A 22,517-nucleotide genomic window follows, 5' to 3' on the forward strand; every position below is an offset into this window, starting at 1 on the left:
ATCTATGCCTCGATTGATAAAGGCAAGTGTCCCATATGTCTTTTTCACCACCCTATTAACCTGCCCTTCTGCCTTCAGAGATCTATGGACAAACACTCCAAGGTCCCTTTGTTCCTCGGAACTTCCCAGTGTCAGGCCATTCATTGAATACTTCCGTGTCACATTCGTCCTTCCAAAGTGTATCACCTCACACTTTTCAGTGTTAAATTCCATCTACCACTTTTCTGCCCATTTGACCATCGCGTCTATATCTTCCTGTAACCCAAGACACTCCACCTCACTGTTAACCACTCGGGCAATCTTTGTGTCATCCGTGACCTTACTGATTCTACCCCTCACATAGTCATCTGTGTTTATATAAATGGCAAACAATAGGGGACCCAGCACAGATCACTGTGGTATGCCACTGGACACTGGCTTCCAGTCACTAAAACAGCCGTCTGTCATCACTCTCTGTCTCTTACAGCTAAGCCAATTTTGAATCCACCTTATCAAGTTACCCTGTATTCCATGTGCATTTGCTTTCTTGATAAGTCTCTCATGTGGGACATTGTCAAAGGCTTTGCTGAAATCCATGTAAACTACATCAACTGCACTACCCTCATCTACACACCTGGTCACATGCTCAAAATATTCAATCAAATTTGTTAGACATGACCTCCCTCTGACAAAGCCATGCTGACTATTCCTAATCAAATTTTGCCTCTCCAAATGGAGATAGATTCTTTCCTTCAGAGTTTTCTCCAATAGTTTCCCCACCACTGACGTGAGACTCACCGGTCTGTAGTTCCCTGGCTTATCTCTACAACCTTTCTTAAATAGTGGGACCACATTAGCTGTTCTTCTCCAGTCCTCTGGCACCTCCCCTGTGGCCAGAGAGGAATTAAAAATTTGGGTCAGAGCCCCTGCAATCTCCACCCTCGCCTCCCACAGCAGCCTGGGATACAAATCATCGGGACCTGGAGATTTGTCCACTTTTATGCCTTCCAAAACCTCCAATACCTTGTCACTCCCTATGACCATTTGCTCAAGAACCTCACAGTCTCTCTCTCTGAATTCCATATCTACATCCTCATTCTCTTGGGTAAAGACAGATGTGAAGTATTCGTTCAACACCCGACCAATGTCCTCTGGCTCCACCCACAAACTTCCCCCTTGGTCCCTAATGGGTCTACTCTTACCCTGGTTATCCTCTTCCCATTGATGTACTTATCGGATATCTTGGGATTTTCCTTATTTTTACCAGCCAAAGCTTTCTCATACCCCCTCTTTGCTCTCCTAATTGCTTTCTTAAGCTCCATCCTACACTTTCTCTACTCCACTAATGCTTCCATTGATTTGCTCTTCTAGTATTTGCTAAAAGCCTGTCTTTTCCTTCTCATCGTACCCTGAATGTTTCTGGTCATCCATGGTTTTCTGGGCTTGTTGCTCCTACCTGTTCGCCGAGAGGGAACATGTTGGGCCTGTACCCTCCCCATTTCCTTTTTGAATGCCCCCCACTTCTCTTCTGTCGATTTCCCGACAAGTAACTCTTTCCAGTCTACCTTGGCCAGATCCTGCCTTATTTTACTAAAATTCGCTCTCTCCCAATCCAAAACTCTTTTTTGCAACTTGTCTATTTCTTTCTCCATAACAAGCTTAAATTGTACCATGTTGTGGTCGCTATCACCAAAATGTTCCCCCACCAACACATCAACCACCTGTCCGGCTTCATTCCCCAGAATTAGGTCCAGCACTGCACCCTCCCTTGGATCCTCAACATATTGAGCTAAAAAGTTCTCCTGTATACATTTTAAGAACTCCACTCCATCTAAGCCCTTAACACGATGACTATCCCAATTATTGTTGGGAAAGTTGAAATCACCTAATATAATTACCCTATTATTTTTACACACCTCTGCAAAATGCGCACATATTTGCTCCTCAATTTCCCGCTGACTATCTGGGGGCGTATAATAAACACCTCGCAATGTGGCTGTCCCTTTTTTATTCCTAAACTCTACCCATAAAGCTTCATTTGATGCCCCTCCAAGATATCATCTCTCCTTACTGCAGTAACTGACTCCTTAACTAATATTGCAATGCCCCCTCCTCTGTCTCGCCTGAAGATTCTATATCCCGGGATATTGAGCTGCCAATCCTGCCCCCCCCCCCCCCTCAACCATGTCTCTGTGATGGCCACTACATCACAATTCCACATGTTAATCCTTGCCCTTAACTCATCCATTTTACCTGCAATACTCCTGGCATTAAAGTAGAAGCCATCCAACCTTTTCTTACTCCCTTGAAACTTACTTCCGCTGTCTTCCCTCTGACTTGTTTGCTTTCCTGTGTTTAGCTGTGTCCCTATTCTGCTAGGAGTCTGCATCCCCTCCCCCTGCCAAATTAGTTTAAACTCCTCCCAACAGCACTAGCAAACCCACCAGCAAGGATGTTAGTCCCCCTCTGGTTCAGATGTAGACCGTCCCTCTTGTACAGGGCCCACCTTCCCCAGAAACAGTCCCGGTGGTCCAGGAATCTTCAACCCTCCCTCCTGCACCAGCTCTGAAGCCACACATTCATCTGTGCTATTCTCCTATTTCTCTACTTGCTAGCACGTGGCACTGGGAGTAATCCAGAGATTACAACCTGAGAGGTCCTGCTTTTTAGTCTGCTGCCTAACTCCCTGAATTCTTGATGCAAGGCCTCATCCCTCTTTCTACCTATGTCGTTGGTACCAACATGTACTATGACCTCTGCCTTATCACTCTCCCCCTTCAGGATGCCCTGCAGCCGTTCGGTGACATCCCGGACCCTAGCACCAGGGAGGCAACACGCCATCCTGGAGTCACTTTGACAGCCACGGAAGCGCCTATCTGTTCCCCTGACTATAGAATCCCCTATTACTATTGCTCTTCCTCTCTTTCCCCTTCCTGTGCAGACAGGCTGCTTGTGGTGCTAGAAGCTTGGCTCTGTCTGCACTCCCTGGAGGAACCAGTCTCATCAGCCTCCAGAATGGAATACCGATTTGCAAGCTGGACCCCAGGGGACTCCTGAACTACCTGCCTGATTCTCTTGGACTGCCTGGTGGTCACCCATTCCCTTCCTTCCTCAAGTCCCTTCAGCTGCGGTGTGACCACCTCTATACGTGCTATCCACAAAGCTCTCAGACTCGCGGATGCTCCACAGTGTTTCCAGCCGCCGTTCCAGCTCTGAAACCCGAGCTTCCAGGAGCTGCAGCTGGACACACTTCCTGCACACATGCTGGTCCCGGGGATTAGAAATGTTTAAAGATTAAATTAGAAGGAGAGGTTGCACAAACTAGCCTTGAAGTTCCTGGAATTTAGGAGGTTGAGGGGTGATCATGTTTCAAGTTTAAGATATTAAGAGGAACACATTTTCCTATTGGCATTCACTGTCTGGGACTCAACATGGCAACAGGGTAGGCCATTTAGTCCTTTTGAGCCTGTTCTACCATTCAGTGAGATCATGACTGATCTCTAGCCTACTTCCAAAGATCCACCGTTGCCTCATATCCCTTAATACCGTTGGTTGTTAATCTATTGATCTCTGTTTTAAAAACAATCGATCTGGCATCAATTGCCATTTGCGCCTCGAGTTGACACTTCGAATGCCCTTTGCATCAAGAAGTGTTTCTAATTTGAATCTTGAAAGGTCTGGTTCTAATTTTTTATACTATGCCCCCAGTTCCAGACTCCCCAACTGGCAGCAGTAGTTTCTCCCAATTTAGGCACAGGAAGGATGTTCCCGATGATGGGGGAGTCCAGAACCAGGGGTCATAGTCTGAGAATATGGGGTAAACCTTTCAGGACTGAGATGAGGAGAAACTTCTTCACCCAGAGAGTGGTGAGCCTGTGGAATTTGCTACCACAGAAAGCAGTTGAGGCAAAAACATTGTATGTTTTCAAGAAGGAGTTTGATATAGCTCTTGGGTCTAAGGGGATCAAAGGGTATGGGGCGAAAGCTGGAACAGGCTATTGAGTTGGACGATCAGCCATGATCATAATGAATGGTGGAGCAGGCTTGAAGGGTCAAATGGCCTACTCCTGCTCCTGTTTTCTATGTCTGTGTTTTACCTGGCGTGTTCCTCTTTGATCAAATCAGTCCTTAAACTTCTAAATTCCAGTTGGTGTAATCTCTGTTTAAAACATAACACTTGAAGGCCTTGTATCATTCTAGTAAGCCTACTCTGCACTCCCTCCAAGGCCAACTTATCCTTTCCACCTGCAAAATCCATCCAGAGTAGATCATAATGCTGAAATTTTTTTGACAATATATTAGTCATGGGTGCAAGTAAGTATCTCATCTGATAAACTAGGCTATGAGTTGATTGAGATTGGTGGAGCTTCACAATCGGATGCCATTGTTTTTTCAGGTGTTACTGACAAATGTCTGTTTTCTAGCATGAGTAACCATGTGGTGATCAGGGATTGAATCATGGATAGTTTTTTGGTTTTATCCGTGGTGATTGAGTGCAGTTGGTCTATTTCATGGGAATTAACTAACATTTTTCTTTGAGATGAAGGAAGCTGATAAGCATCTCAGCGCTCGGTGGCTAAGGCTGATGTGCACAAAGATGCAATTACTTTGAGAAATGACATTTCCAATCTAATGAGAGTTCTAAGACTTTGCTTCATACCTTAGGAGAAGATTCGACTTGCAAAATCCATCCAGAATGGATCGTAATGTAGAAATGTTTATGACAATAGAAAAGACACTGGTGCAGGTACGTGTCTCAACTGATAAAGTAAAATCTGTGTGCGGCTTTTAGACATAAAACCCTTTGAATCAGAAGAGGGCTTGCTACTCCGGCTTTGGCAGCATGCTGTCTTCTAATTCAGAAGGTTTCCGGCTCAAACTCCGCACTGGGACTTGAGCACATAATCGAGGTTAGCACTGTGATAGTATGAGAATAGTGCTTTGCTGGAGCTGCTGTTTTTTGTATGCCAGGTTAAACATTGGTGCAGTGTCTTCTGTGGTTCAGGTTTATGTTGAGGATTTATGCTACTGCTATGAGCAGGGAGTTCTAAAGCTTTGGTTAACATGCCTCCCTCAAACTTTACTTGACAAGCAAATCTGTCATGTCATCTGACTTGGCTTTCAAAATTGCTCAATTGAACTGAGATATACACAACTGGAGCAATAATTGCTTTTTTATTTTGCTGAAACTCCATCCGTTAATCCCTTTTTTTGCGTTATACTGGTGGTTATGCCAAGCAGCTTTGACTGCTTATGTTTCTGCAATATTCCTCTTCCAGTTTTTTTTCCTCACTTTTTTTTCTGCTGAAGGTGCTGGCTTCCCTGATTGTATTTATTAACAGTTGAAAGTGAAACTGAATAGTTGAGGCCCAACACACATCCACGCAGACCATCATTGGGCGCACCCTGCTAATTAGAGTATATGCCCATTATCCCCAAGTCTGTCTGCTTCTGCTCAACCAATTTTCTAATCCGGTCAATAATTTGCCTTTAATTCCATGTGTGTGGGCTTCAGCTAGCTATTCTTTTGAGGGACTTCATTAAATGTCTTCCTGCAATAACATCCATCGACATTTCCCTTGTCCACTGCTTTAGTCACCTGTTTTAAATAAATTCAGATGCATTCGTCAGACATGACCTGCCCTTTACAAAATCCATGCTGGCTCTTTCTGATTAGCTGAAAATTTCAACTGTTCTATCAACCTATCCTCAAATTTTAGACACTTGCCATTTCTGACTCCACAGATGCTGCCAGACCTGCTGAGTATTTCTAGCACTTACTGGTATTATGTCCCCATACTTTCATAGTTTCCTTTCTTCAGATTTAAGACCCTAGTTTCAGAATGAACTCCATCACATTCAAACTGAATGTGAAATTCGATCAAATTATGGTCGCAATTCCCCAAAGGCTCCTTGACAGCATGGTTGTTAATTAACCCTTTCTCATTACATAATACTAAGTCTAAAATAGCCTGATCCCTAGTTGGTGCCTAGTTGCTCCAGAAACCCATCTCGTACGTAGTCCAGGAAATTCATCCTGCACAGCATTAGGGCTGATTATGTTCACTCAGTCTACATGTAAATTGAAGTTGCCCATTATTACTGTATTACTGATGTTACATGCACCTCCTAATTTGCTGATTTATACTGTGCCCAACATGAATAACATAAACAATTCCTGCCAATATTTGCTGTTTCTTAGCTCCACTCAAACTGGTTCTACATCTTGCTGCTTCGATCTAAGATCCTCTCACTAATGTTCCGATCTTGTCTCTTATTAAGAGTGCTAATCCACCTCCTTTTCCTTTTTGCCTCTCGTTCCTAAATGATGAATACCCTTGAATATTCAGTTCCTAGTCTTCACCCTGTAACCAAATCTCTGTAATGGCAAATAAATCATACCCATTTACCTCATTTTGTGCCTTCAAATCATTTAACTTGTGAATGCTGCATGCTTTCAGATAGTGTCCTTAACTGTGTCTTTTTAACATTATTCCACATTCTGATCCAATTTGCTGGTTGCCTTTGCTTCATCTATCTTCTAATTTTGCTTAGTACTTTTCCATTTGCTGTTACCAGTTTTGCTTCCCTCCAATCTGAGCTCCCTCTCAGGTTCCCATCCCCCTGCCAATCTAGTTTAAACCTTCAACAGCACGAGTAATGTTGTTGGTCCTGGTCCTGCTAAGGTATAACCTGTCCATCTTGTACAGGTAGCACCTGCCCCATAACTGGTGCCAATGATCCCTCCCTCCTAAATCAATTCTCCAGCTAAATTTCAGTTGCTCAATCCTCCTATTCCTATGCTCACTATCACTGGGAGTAGTTTTTTTTTTAGTTTAGAGATACAGCACTGAAACAGGCCCTTCGGCCCACCGAGTCTGTGCCGACCATCAACCACCCATTTATATACTAATCCTACACTAATTCCATATTCCTACCACATCCCCACCTATCCCTATCACCTACCTATACTAGGGGCAATTTATAATGGCCAATTTACCTATCAACCTGCAAGTCTTTGGCATGTGGGAGGAAACTGGAACACCCGGAGGAAACCCACGCAGACACAGGGAGAACTTGCAAACTCCACACAGGCAGTACCCAGAATTGAACCCGGGTTGCTGGAGCTGTGAGGCTGCGGTGCTAACCACTGCGCCACTGTGCCGCCCCAGTAATCCTGGGAGTATTGCTTTTGAGGTCCTGCTTTTTAAATCTCTTTCCTAGATCCCTAAAATCTGCTTTCAGGACCTCATTCTGTTCCGACCTATGTCATTGGTAACCATGTGGACCACGACCTCTGGCTGTTCACCCTCTCCCAGAAGAATGTCCTGCAGGCGCTTTGACATCCTTGGCCCTAGCACCAGGGAGGCAACGTATCGTCCTGGAGTCACGTCTATGGCTGCAGAAATGTCTGATCCCCTGAATATCAAATCTCTGATCACTATTGCTCTTCCAAGTTTTTTTTTTCCTCCCCTCCTGTGCAGCTGAGCCACCCATGGTGACATGGACTTGACTCCTCTGAAGAACCATCACCCTCACCAGTACCTAAAATGGTGAACTGGTTAGTGAGCAATATAGTCTCCGAGGACTCCTGTGCTCCATGCCTGGTTTTCTTAGACTGCCTGGCAGTCACACTTTCCCTTTCTACCTGCAGTGTGACCACCTCCCGAAACTGCTATCCATGTGGTTCTCTGCCTTGCGGATGCACCACAGTGACTCCAATTGCCGCTAGAGTTTTGAAACCCGGAGCTCCAGCTTCTGCAGCGTATGACACTTCCTGCAAGTGTTTGTCTAGGCCACATGGTGCATCCATGACTTCCCGCATGCCACAGGATGCGCATTCCATTCGTCTGAGCTGTCCTGCCATACCTTAACTTTAGAAAGTATTATCAGTCGAATACTTGTCAGTTACTCATCAATCAGCTCTTTCCCCTGTAGCTACAGAAATCAGGTAAACCAGCTAACGAAAGAACTAATTACAGCTGCTCTCCAGTAGAGCTTGTTTATCCTTGCCGAAGGCTGGAAGGAACTTTAAATGTTACTTAAACAGTAAATTTCAGTTAAATACTAAATTCAGTCAATATTAGATTTTTAGCAAGAGGTTGACCCTCAAGATTACCTCACTCACCAAATTCCCAAAGCAGCAATACTCATCAGCCAATCAACTCTCTGCTTTCCTGTGATGTCGTGATTTGATTTAAAAAAAAATCTTCATACTCCATCACATTGAGGTACTGGGTTTCTCGCAGTTCCGCCACTTCCACTCTCTCTCTCTCTCCAGGTAAGTGGAAGGCCCCAAGTCTGGGTCTCTTTGTTATCTGCTTCTGGTGGTAGGTTCCTTGCAGGTTTTTCGCCGCTCCTGACTCTCCAGGTAAGACGTGGTGTGAGAAACTCTGGAGACAAAAGAAATATTTCATGTATGAATGTTCCAGTACGCCTTGAGTATAAAATGTTTGTTTTGCAGAACAACTGCTTAACAAGACCCACAATCTACCTCCTGCCTGACCTTGACCCAAAGCTGGCAAATAAATGTAAAGATATTGTCAAAAGGCATCAGGTATGCATATTTTGAATTCAGAAGATGTTTGATTTATTATGTCTGCACTTGCTCCCTTTGTCATGATTTTTATTGCTGTGTGACACTGAACATTTGACAGTTCTGAAGTCAAACCTGAAAGTACCAAGTGACTCCTGACAATGCAGCCCAGCTCCGACGACATCAGATCACTCCCAGCTTCACAAATGTGCAGAATAGACTTTTGCTGTCAGTATGGTGCTGCACATGCACAGCCTATATCTGTACCCAGCTTGCCAGGACTAATTTGCGCATGCGCGTTGAAATGTTATTGGAGTGGACTGCAATGTCCGATCGCTGCTTGATCCCTGCCTCGCCTCTTCTCTCCCTTCAGCCGCTCGCTCCTTGCTTCACCGACCACCCACCCCACCACCGCCCCTCAACCAAACCTGTTGGCCACACACTCCTGGCACTGCCACTTCTATCCCGTCGGCCGCTCACCACCCCCCTAACCTACCTTGGGACCATTCGCTCAAGGCTTCGCCGCTTCCTCCCCTTTGCTCTGCTTTTGCGCCCCGCTCCCTCTTGCAGTCGCTGCTTTTCTTCCCTACACTGAGAAGGTGGGGGGGGGGGGGGGGAAACGATTGTGAGAGAGTGACCAGATAGGCAGGGGAGGGGGGGGGGGGCGGAGACTGCGAGTTGGAGGGTGTGGGGAACAGACTGGAGGAAGTGGCGAGTGGCCTGAGGTGGGGTGAGGGGAGAAGTGGTGGTGTGGAGCAAGTGGCAAAGAGTAGCATGATGGCAGGAGGGAGCAGGGGACTGTTCAGAGTGGGATGGAGGTGGCGATCACAGCCACTGTGGCCATTTGGGTTTCATTGCAGCGCCGTAATTATTATTGGCAGTTGCCAAAAATGTCAGGGACATTTCAGTGCACTCGGCTGCATTTGTGCATGTCCAAGTACTGCACCACCTGGTGGTTGGGTTGTCAGCAAACTCAGCCCTAAAAATAATGCCTATTATGTACTTAATGGCCAGTGTTTACCTCCTTTTATTACGACACTGCAATATGTATCTTGCTCGCTTTCCTTTATCGTCAGACTGTACCTGCAGTGTGTATTTAAAAAAAAAAAGTGCTTGAAGCCTTTAAATCCTTGATGACCTATTCTGCTCAGATTCATTGTTTCCTTTAAATGTTCTGAGGGGTTCATGATTTTTTTTCCCTTCAACTTCTGATTAAAGATAAATGCAGGATGATATTTTGCTGCCTCTCTTTTGGCTGTGTGTTCAAAATAACAAGTCAGGAGCCTTGCAGTACTGTTTGTGTTAATTCTGTTCCGATATGATCGCTAAATGTGGCCTAATTTTCACACATTTTTCCCCTCATGCTCCTGATAATCGGTCGAACACCAGTGTGGAAAACACACAATAATTGCAAACGATTGGAGTATACAGACGCCTCTTGAAGCTTTTCATTTCTGTTGTACTCTGCGTATTTTCTTGCCTTCCATGTGCTATGGCTGGATTTGAGTCCCATCCCAGGACTTGAAAACATCAAAATCTAGGCTTACAATCCAGTGCAGTACTGAGCAAGTGCTACGCTGTTGGAGATGCTGTCTTTCGGATGAGACATTAAACTGAGGCCCCGTCTGCTCCCTCAGGTGGATGCAAAAGATCCCATGACATTTCCAAGAAGAGCAGAGGAGTTATCCCTGGTCTCCTGGCCAATATTTATCCTTCACCTAACATTTCAAAAATTTATTATCTGGTCATTATCACGTTGCTGTTTGTGAGTTTGCTGTGTGCCAAGTGGCTGCCATGTTTCCTACAGTAAAACAGTGACTACTTTTCAAAAGTACTTAGTTGGCAGGAAAGTGCTGTGAGACATCTGATCGTCAAGAAAAGCTCCATAAATGCCTTGTTTTTTTTAATGGGCTTTCATTTGTAATCAGTTCCACGGGACATCCGTCAGGAACGTATCTATTGGTACATTAAGATGGATGGGGAACTTGGCATTCTATGCAGTTCCTGCTACACCTGCAGGTGGTGCTATGTTTAATTGCGACAATGAGCATCTGGCATTGTATGCAAAATCATCCAGTCTCGTCTGGGCAACATCCAGGCAACTGCACATCTTGGCCTTGGGGTGGTGCTGATCAAGATATCTTCTTGGCAAAATCAGTGAATTAGATCTGCAGAAACAGAAAATGCAGCAGCTACTCATGAGGTCAGGCAGGATACGTGGATAAACAAAACTCTTATCATTAAACCTTTCAGGCTGCAGTGTCTTTCTCATGAAATTGCACTATACTCTTCACAGAATCTCAGAATTGTTACAATGCAGAAGGAGGCCATTTGGCCCATCGTGTTCGCACTGGCTGAAAAATTCATTCAGTTCCTTTCTTCTGCCTTCTCACTGTAACCCTGCACATTCTTCCTTTTTCATATAACTGTAATTCCCTTTTGAATGCTACAATTGAACCTGCCTCCATCACTCTCTCAGGCAGTGCATTTCCAGACTTTAACCACTCTCTGCGTGAAAGTTTTTCGTCATGTCACTTTTGCTTCTCGTACCAAATCTAAATATGTGCCCTCCTGTTCTCAATCCTTTCGTGAGTGGGAACAGTTTCTCTCTCTCTCAACTCTGTCCAGACCCCTCAGGATTTTGAATACCTCTATCAAATCACCTTTCTGCCTTCTCCAAGAAAAACATTCCTAACTTCTTCAATCTATGTTCATAACTGAAATTCCTCATCCCTGGAACAATTCTTGTGAATTTTTTCAGTACTCTCTCTCCAGTGCCCTCACGTCTTTCCTAAAGTTCGGCGCCAGAACTGGATGCAATGCTCCAGCTGAGGCTGAACTAGTGTCTTGTATAAGTTCAACATGACTTCCTTGCTCTTGTACTCTATGCCCCAGAATACTGTATGCTTCATTAACCACTCTCTCCATCTGTCCTGACACCTTCAATAACTTATGCACTTGGACACCCAGCTCCCTCTGTTCCTGTACCCCCTTTAGAATTGTACCCTTTATTCTATATTGTGTCTCTATGTTCTTTGGACCAAAATGAATCACTTCACATTTCTCTGCATTGAACTTCATCTGCCATCTGTCTGCTCATTCCACCAACTTCCCTGTCCTTTTTTAAGTTCTGCACTATACTTCCAAGTTTCATTTCATCTGCCAACTTTAAAATTGTGCCCTGTATATCAAGGTTTAGGTCATTAATATACATCAGGAAAAGCAAAGGTCCCAACACTGATCCCTGGGGAACTCCACTACAAACCTTCCTGCAGCTTGAAAAACATCCATTAACTAAGACTCTGTTTCCTGTCGCTCAGCCAATTCCATATCCATGTTGCGACTGTCCCTTTTATTCCATGAGTTGTACATTTGCTCAGAAGTCTGTGGTGTGGCACTGTATCAAATGCCTTTTGAAAGACCATGTACACCACTTCAAGAGCATTGCTCTCATCAACCCTCTGTTACCTCTTCAAAAAACTCCAAGTTAGTTAAATGTGATTTTCCCTTACGAAATCCCTGCTGGCTTTCCTGAATTAACCTGCATTTGTCCATGTGACTTAATTTTGTCCCGAATGATTTGTAGAAGTCTCCTCACCACCAAAGTTAAACTGACTGGCCTGTAGTTGCTGGGCTTATCTTTTTTGAACAAGGGTGTAATGTTTGCAATTCTCCAGTCCTCTGGCACCACCCCCTGAGTCTAAGACTGAAAAACTATGGCCAGTGTCTCTCTGATTTCTACCCTCACTTCCCTCCGTATCCTTGGATGCATCTCATCTGGTCCTGGTATTTTATCCACTTTAAGTACAGATAGCCTATCTAATACTTACTCTTCAATTTTAAACCCCTCTCGTGTCTGACTTACCTCCTTTTTCAACATTGCCTTGGTTGCTGCATCTTCCTTGGTGTAAAGAGAGATGCAAAATATTAATTTAATACCTCAGCTGTGCCCTCTGCCTCCATGTGTAAATCCCCTTTCTGATCCCTAATCGGCCCCAGTCCTCCTCTTGCCACCTTTTTACTATTAAAATACCAATATAAAACATTGGGATTTCCTTTTAATGCTCGCTCCCAGTCTCTCTTTATGCTCTGTCTTTGCTTCTCTTATTTGCTTTTTCACTTCCCCTCTGGACCTTCTATATTCAGCCTGATTCTCAATAGTATTTTCTACCTGGTGCCTGTCATAAGCACACTTTTTTTTTTCTTAATCGCTACCTCTTTTTTGTCATACAGGGAGATTTGGCTTTGTTTGCCCTACCTTTCCCCTTCGAGGAAACATGGTGAGACGTGGTCTCTTCAGACTAGTAGAAAAGATCGGATGTCCATCAAAGCTACTAAGTATCATCACCTCATTCCATGACAATATGAAAGGCACAATTCAGCATAACGGTGCCTCATCAGACCCCTTTCCTATCCTGAGTGCCATGAAACAGGGCTGTGTTCTTGCACCTACACTGTTTGGGATCATCTTCTCCCTGCTGCTCTCGCATGCGTTCACTTCTTCAGTAGAAGGAATTTTCCTCCACACAAGATCAGGTGTCAGGTTGTTCAACCTTGCCCGTCAAAGAGTGAAGACCAAAGTATGCAAAGTCCTCATCAGGGAACTGCTGTTTGCTGACGATGCTGCATTAACATCTCACACAGAAGAGTGTCTGCAGAGACTCATTGACAGGATTGCGGCTGCCTGCAACGAATTTGGCCTAACCACCAGCCTCAAGCAAACTAACATCATGGGACAGTATGTCAGAAATGCTCCATCCATCAATATTGGCGACTACGCTCTGGAAGTGGTTCAAGAGTTCACCTACCTAGGCTCAACTATCACCAGTAACCTGTCTCTCGATGCAGAAATCAACAAGCGCATGGGAAAGGCTTCTACTGCTATGTCCAGACTGGCCGAGAGTGTGGGAAAATGGCGCACTGACACGGAACACAAAAGTCTGAGTGTATCAAGCCTGTGTCCTCAGCACCTTGCTCTACGGCAGTGAGGCCTGGATAACGTATGTCAGCCAAGAGCGACGTCGCAATTCATTCCATCTTCGCTGCCTCTGGAGAATCCCTGGCATCAGGTGGCAGGACCGTATCTCCAACACAGAAGTCCTCGAGGCGGCCAACATCCGCAGCATATACACCCTACTGAGCCAGCGGCGCTTGAAATAGCTTGGCCATGTGAGCCGCATGGAAGATGGCAAGATCCCCAAGGACACTTTGTACAGTGAGCTTGTCACTGGTATCAGACCCACCGGCCGTCCATGTCTCCGCTTTAAAGAATTCTGCAAACGCGACATGAAGTCTTGTGACATTGACCAAAAGTTGTGGGAGTCAGTTGCCAGCGATCGCCAGAGCTGGCTGGCAGCCATAAAGGCGGGGCTAAAGTGTGGCGACTCGAAGAGACTTAGCAGTTGGCAGGAAAAAAGACAAGCGCAAGGGGAGAGCCAACTGTGTAATAGCCCTGACAACCAATTTTATCTGCAGCACCTGTGGAAGAGCCTGTCACTCCAGAATTGGCTTTTATAGCCACTCCAGGCACTGCTTCACAATCCACTGACCACCTTCAGGTGCTTAGCCATTGTCTCTTGAGACCAGGAGGCCAAAGAAGAAGATGATCTACTTCACTATTAGTCTCTTGTTGCATCGTGGGGCTTGTAGGATGTTTGAACGCAAACGAGATTGGCTTTTTTTTTTACAGCTGGCATTCATTGTTCTTAATAATGGCGGATCAGGCAGGAGAGTCTGAATGATGGTCTTTCTTGTTCCTACGTCTCGCACTGTCCCTTGCGTTGGAGAGCTTTGGTTTTTTTGTTGTTGTGTATCTTGTCCTATTTTGTCAAAAGATTTGCCTGTTCTGCTGTCCCATGAGGTACATCAAGCCAGTTTCTTGTGTTTAGATGTTTTCGTCATGGTCGTGCAAATTACAAAAGAGTTCAGATGAGAAAAGCTATTCGTCCTTTCTAGCTCAAACTTTCAACTGGCTTCAAGTGACTTTGGACTGATTTTGGGTAGTTAGATTTGCGACACGCTTGGAATGGATTTCCTGATTGGTCAGTAAATGTAAAAGCCCTGTAATCGTTACAACCCATCACCACTCTTTTTTTTTTAATGTTTATTGTTAATGGATGGGCTAAGGTGGGTCAAATTGTGTTTGTTGTCTCAAAGAACAGTGAGATGGGGAGACTATTTGAGTCATCCAGCTCAACTGTCTCCTGAATGATTTCCGCACCGAGATCATTCCAGGTATTAATCAGTCGTGATCTTGCTTTTACTGGTTAGCACCGATATTCCTTCGTCCTGCAGTCATGGTTTAACTTGAAGCAATACTCTGAATTAGTCTTTCCCTTACCCTTGGCACCCTGTGTATCTAAAAGACCTTTTGTTCCATCACATTTGAAGACTGAAGCATCCCAAGCAGATCGAACCTTCCTCAGATCTCGGATAGTCCCAATGTCCCTGCAGGTACCCTGCCTTTATTGAGCAGTGGGTTCAGCCACAATTCTATCCCTTACCAGCAGAGCCAACAAAAGGCATGTCTTGCATGATTTGAAGGCATAATGCACCTAATTCTTTGCGGGTATTCCCTATTAAATTATCATGTAAGGAGCACATAAGTAATTAATGCTTTGCAAGTTTTTTTTTGTGCTGCTCATTCTAATCCCTGCTTTTTCTCACGCTTTAGGGAACAATAACAGAAGACAAATTGAAAGGCTCCCATATCATTTATTCTATTCCCAGCTCTCTCGATGAAGGTAAGCAAGATTGTGATGGCTTCAAAATTCCTTCCAATGTCCAAGTTTGCAGATCTGTTCTGGTACTTAACCCATATAGTCACCTACATAACATTTAAATGTCTGCATATTCTCTCTGAAATGAAGGATTTGGTTTGGAAGGTATTAAGATAAATTTGCAGAACTCTTTTGATCTGTTTGTTAAATATTCCCTGTTGCAGAGGAGTGGTTGAGACCTGTTATGAAGAGAGAAAAGCAAGTCTTGGTTCATTGGGGAATGTTCCCAGACAGGTATGTGTCAGTGCGACTGTTGTAAAAATGCTAGCAGGTAAAGAGCATAGAATCATCGAATTTTACAAGTCGAGACCATTTAGTGCATCATAGCCATGCTGACTGTGCCATCTTTCCTCTTTTCTTTCCCCGTACCATTTAATTCCGCCCCCCCCAAATATTTCGACACATTTTTAAAAGCTATTATGGATACTGCTTCCAAGTATTTCTCCTGTATTATTCCCTATCTTATTCTTTTGTACTTGTATGAAAAAAATAATAAATGTTGATAGACATCACCGCAGGAAGTAATCCAGCTCTCATCTGTTGTCTGCTCATGTTCATTGGATGATGGTCATTTGCCCTTTTTTTAAATTCATCCATCCAGTATGACCCAAATGTCTTCCCCTACCCCTTTGCAGCATGCAGTTAGTTCTTGAATGATTTCAAGCTTTTCCACTAAACTGCTTTAACTGGGATTCCATTCCCTTACGTTAATCACTCAGCATAATGAACTATTTCTTGGTATCTGTCCGAAACTTAGCTTCTACTTGTTTGAGCCCGAGTCGTCCTCTACTATTACATATGTACATGCGAGCAGGAGTAGGCCACTCGGCCCCTCGAGCCTGTTCCACCATTCAATAAGTTCATGGCGAAACTGATTACTCCACATTTCCACCTACCCCTTACAACCTTTCACCCCCTTGCTTATCAAGAATCTATCGACTTCTGCTGTAAAGATATACGAAGACTCTGCTTCCACTGCCTTCTGAGGAAGAGAATTCCGGAGACTCATTTAAATTGACATCATCTGTTCCCCAAGTTCATCACTCATTCACCCCTTATGAAAGTGGGGAATAGTCTAATTTCCGATTGGATGAGACTGACACCAAGGTGCAGTCTGCCCTCTTAGATGCCTGTATAAGATCCCATGGCGTTTTTGGGTGAAAAAGAGGATATATTTCCCACTGCGCAAAGCAATATTTATTCCTGAGCCACTATCAGTAAATAAGATTATCTGGTTGTGCCATGTTTCCCTACATTGCAACAGTAACTACATTTCTGAAGTGCTTTGGGCCTCCTGAGGTTGTGAAAGGCACTATATTTCAATGCATGTCTTTTTTACAAGCTTTTATTTTTGTTCTAATGAGACCTTTGAAAGTGGGGATTAGCACATTTACTTGTACTGCTTACATTTTTTTGAGTGATTGCTCTTACTTGGTGACTAGTTGTGGAGACTAGTTTCCCTACCACTGACATAAGGCTCACCGGCCTATAATTTCCTGGATTATCCTTGCCACTCTTAAGCAAAGGAACAACATTGGCTATTCTCCAGTCCTCTGGGACCTCACCTGTAGCCAATGAGGATGCAAAGATTTCTGTCAAGGCCCCAGCAATTTCTTCCCTTGCCTCTCTCAGTATTCTAGGGTAGATCCCATCAGGCCTTGGGGACTTATCTACCTTAATGCTTTGCAAGACACCCAACACCTCCTTTTTGATAATGAGATGACGGAGAATATCTGCACTCCCTTCCCTAGGCTCATCATCCACCAAGTCCTTCTCTTTGGTGAATACTGATGCAAAGTACTCATTTAGTACCTCGCCCATTTCCTCTGGCTCCACACATAGATTCCCATCTCTGTTCTTGAGTGGGCTAACCCTTTCCCTGGTTACTCTCTTGCTCTTTATATACATATAAAAAGCCTTGGGATTCTCCTTAATCCTGTTGGCCAATGACTTTTCATGACCACTTTTAGCCCTCCTAACTCCTTGCTTAAGTTCCTTCCTACTGTCTTTATATTCCTCAAGTGCTTCATCTGTTCCTAGCCTTCCAGCCCTGACAAACGCTTCCTTTTTCTTTTTGACTCTGCTCACAATATCCCGTGTTATCCAAGCTTCCCGAAACTTGCCAAACTTGTCTTTCTTCCTCACAGGAACATGCTGGTCCTGGATTCTAATCAGCTGACGTTTGAAAGACTCCCACATGTCAGATGTTGATTTACCCTCAAACAGCCGCCCCCAATCTAAATTCTTCAGTTCCTGCCTAATATTGTTGTAATTAACCTTCCCCCAATTTAGCACCTTCACCCGAGGACTACTCTTATCCTTATCCACAAGTACCTTTAAAACTTATGGAATTATGGTCACTGCTCCAGAAATGCTCCCCCACTGAAACTTCGACCACCTGGCCGGGCTCATTCCCCAATACCAGGTCCAGAATGGCCCCATCCAGAGTTGGACTATCTACATACTGTTTCAAGAAGCCCTCCTGGATGCTCCTCACAAATTCTGCCCCATCCAAGCCCCTAGCACTAAGTGAGTCCCTGTCAATATAGGGGAAGTTAAAATCACCCACCACTACAACCCTGTTACCTTTACATCTTTCCAAAATCTGTCTACATATCTGCTCCTCTACCTCCCGCTGGCTGTTGGGAGGCCTGTAGTAAACCCCCAACATCGTGACTGCACCCTTCCTATTCCTGAGCTCCACCCATATTGCCTCGCTGCATGACCCCTCTGAGGTGTCCTCCTGCAGTACAGCTGTGATATTCTCCTTAACCAGTAATGCAACTCCCCCACCCCTTTTACATCCCCCTCTATTCTGCCTGAAGCTTCTAAAGCCTGGAACGTTTAGCTGTCAATCCTGCCCTTCCCTCAACCAAGTCTCTGTAATAGCAACAACATCATATTTCCAAGTACTAATTCAAGCTCTAAGTTCATCTGAAAGTTGACATGAAAGAAAAGATGAAACAAGGTAGGACATTTAAGCTAGAAAGGGGGGGGCCAATTGATAAACCAGTCTAACTTGTAGACAATAAAAACCCTGGTCTGGATGGATTGCATCCATGCATATAAAAACAAAACTGGCAAAGGAATAGTGAAACACAATTGAATACATATAAAAATTTATTAGAAAAGGGAATAGTCCCAGAAGATTATGTTACGACCAGGTGGGAAAGGTGTTTGGGGGTCTTTTTCTGTCTTCACCTGGTCTTCTTGTAACGGTATTAATTTTAAACGGTGTTTTGAGCTCCCCCTTTGTGAATCCTTGTTCACAGCTTTCCAACTATAAGGCAAGGAAGTGAGCATAAACAGGCTTGCTTCGGTTTAATGGAAAAAAAGTAAAATTTAAAAAAGAAAACCTTAAACTTAAACTCTAATATGGTTAACGCCTATGGATGTACAATGTGTCCACGCTAGCGCACACATGCGATACATGCAAATAGGGACAGAAAAGAGCAAAATAAAATTAAAACTGAGATTTGAGGCAGTCTCTAAAGGGGGTTTCTTGTTACTGTTTCTGTTTCTCCAGCTCACCCTGGAGTCCTTGATTGTAGGCAGCTTTTCTCGCTGGGGCCCAATATTATCCTTTAAACCTTGTTTACTGGAGGAGACTTTTCTCTCTCTTGGGTTCATGTGTTTTCAGTGGTTTCCAAAGCTGGTGAGAGCGAGATGAGAGCACGCAGGAGAGAGCTGTTCTCAAACCAGGAGCCAGGCGCTTTCCGATTTCCAACACTAGACAGACCACAGCTGGAGTACTGTGTACAGTTCTGGGTACCACATTATAGGAAGGATGTGATTGCACTGGAGAGGGTGCAGAGGAGATTCACCAGGATGTTGCCTGGGCTGGAGCATTTCAGCTATGAAGAGAGATTGAAAAAGCTAGGGTTGTTTTCCTTAGAGCAGAGAAGGCTGAGGGGGGACATGATTGAGGTATACAAAACTATGAGGGGCATTGATAGGTTGGATAGGAAGAAACTTTTTCCCTTAGCGGAGGGGTCAATAAGCAGGGGGCGTAGATTTAGGGTAAAGGGAAGGAGGTTTCGAGGGAATTTGAGGGTGGTTGGAATCTGGAACGCTCTGCCTGAAGAGATGGAAGAGGTAGGAACCCTCAAACATTTAAGAAGTATTTAGATGAGCACTTGAAATGCCATAGCATACAAGGCTACGGGCCAAGAGCTGGAAAATGGGATTGGAATGGTTAGGTACTTGATGGTCGGCACGGACACGATGAGCCGAAGGGCCGATTTCTGTGCTGTATAACACTTTTTTTCCCCCTCTAATTTAAAACTCAGTTCAAACCTCTGCAACAGCCAATTAGTCATGTGACTAAAACTGGTCTGACCAATGCTTTGTATTGGGGAAGCAACGACTGGGTCCCCATTGTTCCAACGTTCTCCTTTACTATGCAAATGTCTTTCCAGTCAGGAGCTTGCAGTTTTAATTTTCATGTGGTGAAATAATGTGTGCCTCAGTCTTGGCAGGTGGGGGGCTTGCCTGACAATTGGCAGTCAGCTAATACGATTGGTATATTTTTCAAGAAGGGAGAGAACAAGTTTAGGGTACTATAGACCAATTAGCTGAGTATCATTGGTAGGAAAGGTAAGGAAATCTTTATGCAATGATATAATTAAAAACACCTGAAAACCAAAAATATAGTCAACATGGATTTTGAAAGGGACGTTCTGCTTGACCAACTTTACTGAATTTTTCAAAGGAAAAGTTATGGTCATGCAGCAGATGTAATGTATTTGTATTTTGAAAGGTCTTTGATATGGTTAGTGCATAATATTTATGACTAAGGTCAACATGTAGATTCAAGGAACAGGTAAACAGAATGGATAGCAAGCTGGCTACCAAACAGGACAGGTGTTGAGGTATAATAAAAGCAAAATACTGCTGGAAATGCACAGCAGGTCTGGCAGCATCTGTAGAGAGAAACGGCGTTCCTGTTTCAGCTCTGTGACCTTTCTTCAGAACTAGCAAACATTAGAAATGTGATGGGTTTTGAGCAAGTGATTGGGGCGGAGGGCAGGAGAGTTTAAATGACCAAGACGTCATGGAATAAAAGGCAAAGGGAGTAGTCATCACCATAGTAAAAGACAAAACATTTGTTCTGGAAGAGTTAATGACAAGTTTTAAGGGTACATATGCGTGCTGGCAGAAGGTGGGAAATGGTGTTGCACAGCATTTGGTGCTCGGGTCATTGTTTACCAATTGGTTAAACAATTTGGACTGCAGAGTCACAAGTAAAAATTGCTGACTCCACCAAATTCTTCACTTCGTATCGGCATTAAATTGCATCTGCTGTTGTCTGCCCATTTTACCAGTCCTTCTGAAGTTTGCTTCTATTCTGTTCACTATTTACTATGTTATCAAGTTTTGTATTGATCGCAAACTTCAAATTTGTACTCCCTGCACCAAAGTCCATGTCATTTATGTACAAGAAGAAAAGCCATGGTCTTAATACTGACCCCTGTGCATAGTTCTGCATATTGTCTTGTAACATAAGTAGTTTGTAGGTGTAGCGGTGGTTTCCTAGCATGTTTCATAATGGGGAAGTGTGCCCTTTAGGAGATGTGGATATATGTTTCACTTTGATTATTTGAACTCCTGTCATCTGAGATTCCATACTGACAAAGTTTATATCATTTTGTGGAATTTCTCTTGCTGTAGAATTGGGAGTGAAAAAGATGTACAATAGTTGACTTTAATGGCAACCCAAGAATCTGATTGTTATACAGAATGTTCACGCCAGCACAGGTATGAGTGCTGAATTAACTATAAAAGCCAACCCTTCCTGATTCTGCCACTGACAGTGCCAGTGCTTCTGCTCCAGTTGTCCAGGCTAGCTGAGCGTCTGGCTGCTTGTTTCCCTTTCACCATCCAGTTGCTATAACTGATAATTCAAGTGCTGTTCTTGCAGTGAAGTTTTTCTCCACATTTGTCACACTTTTATTTGTTTGTATGTATGTATACCACGTACTCACTTGCCACAGATGGTACATTCTTGCCACTGAGAGTTAAGGTGTCAGTTTACTTGCAGGGATATATGATCATGCTCTTAGTTATCCATCCGTTGTGAAGCTGCTGTTAGTATCTTAAATCTGGGCCAGGCCGTTTCCAGGCTTTATTTTTCCAGAGCTGATCTTCACACCAATATCGTATTCAGACCTCTGCTACATTCTTAAATATACCAAGTTCTGCCAACGTTTTAACTGTTTCTTCAGTGTCTGATACTGTACAACCTTAAGGCAGTAGATTCAATTTGTAGCCTTAATTTCTTATGCTTTTTAAACCTTGTCTTGCCCAATTTTACATCTGGAACATCCTCTTGACCTAGGTATGGTCTTTACTGCAGATTCATTAGGTATCGGAGGCAGAGCCTTAAAGCAGTTTGGCCACCACTTGCTCCTGGCCTTGTGAACCCCCGTGCCCCAGGCCTCACTGCTAACTTCCCCCCCCCCCCCCCCCACCCCCCACTGCTCACTTCCAGCTTTGCCGCTTTCCAATCCCTCGGCCACTGTATCCCCGCTGTGCCACTTGAGTCGCTCCAACAGTGAGAAGGAGATAGATGAGCAAATTTGTTGGCAAATTTCAAAGGTATGCAAACAAGGGCAGTAATTTTAGACTTCAGTTACCCTAATATAGACTGTGAAAAATATAGTGGGAATGAGAGGAGTGTCTGTTGTGTATAGGGGAGAACTTTTTAAAAAAAAAAAAAAAATGTATTTGCCTTTAGTCCAATAATGAAGAAAACAACTTTCTGATTCTGGGAAATGAAGTAGAGCAAGTGCAATGTGTTACTGTAGGAGATCATCTAGCTAATGGCGACTACAACATAATTTGGTTTGAAGTGATTGTGGAAAGAGACCAGAAAATATCAAAGGTAAAATTTTTCAACTGGGGAAAGATAATGAATTTCAGTGGGACTTAGCACAGGTAGATTGGAATAGGAGATTGCAACATTAAGGGGTAACGGAGCAATGGAAGGCAATCATGGAAGATAGAGTAAACTAGGCCTAATGCATACTAGGTTACAAAGGAAATGAAACAAAAAGGCGGCTTAGGTCAATGTCAGGAGCAAGATTCAGTTAGTAACCAGGAAGAATATGGGTTGTAGAAGAGGGAATGGAGCAAGTTAATGCAGGAGGCGAAGAGGTTATGAAATGAGGTTAATAGCAACAGTAAAGTGAACCCTGAAACATTTTATGAATGTTAAGTGTAAG

At 43.9% G+C, this 22,517-nt stretch overlaps 1 protein-coding gene across 2 annotated transcripts in view; it reads left to right on the forward strand.

Annotated features, from left to right (window-relative positions):
• smarcc1a (SWI/SNF related, matrix associated, actin dependent regulator of chromatin, subfamily c, member 1a) overlaps positions 1-22,517 on the forward strand; it is a 305,946-nt gene that overhangs the window by 38,762 nt on the left and 244,667 nt on the right. For both annotated transcript variants that reach the window (XM_068031537.1, XM_068031536.1), the window contains exons 4-7: positions 4,645-4,726; positions 8,444-8,536; positions 15,189-15,258; positions 15,459-15,528. In XM_068031537.1, the coding sequence (XP_067887638.1) occupies positions 4,645-4,726; positions 8,444-8,536; positions 15,189-15,258; positions 15,459-15,528 (315 nt within the window). The remainder of the gene's footprint in view (positions 1-4,644; positions 4,727-8,443; positions 8,537-15,188; positions 15,259-15,458; positions 15,529-22,517) is intronic.

The sequence above is a fragment of the Heterodontus francisci genome, chromosome 5 (assembly GCF_036365525.1).
Source record: "Heterodontus francisci isolate sHetFra1 chromosome 5, sHetFra1.hap1, whole genome shotgun sequence".
Lineage (NCBI taxonomy): Eukaryota > Metazoa > Chordata > Chondrichthyes > Heterodontiformes > Heterodontidae > Heterodontus > Heterodontus francisci.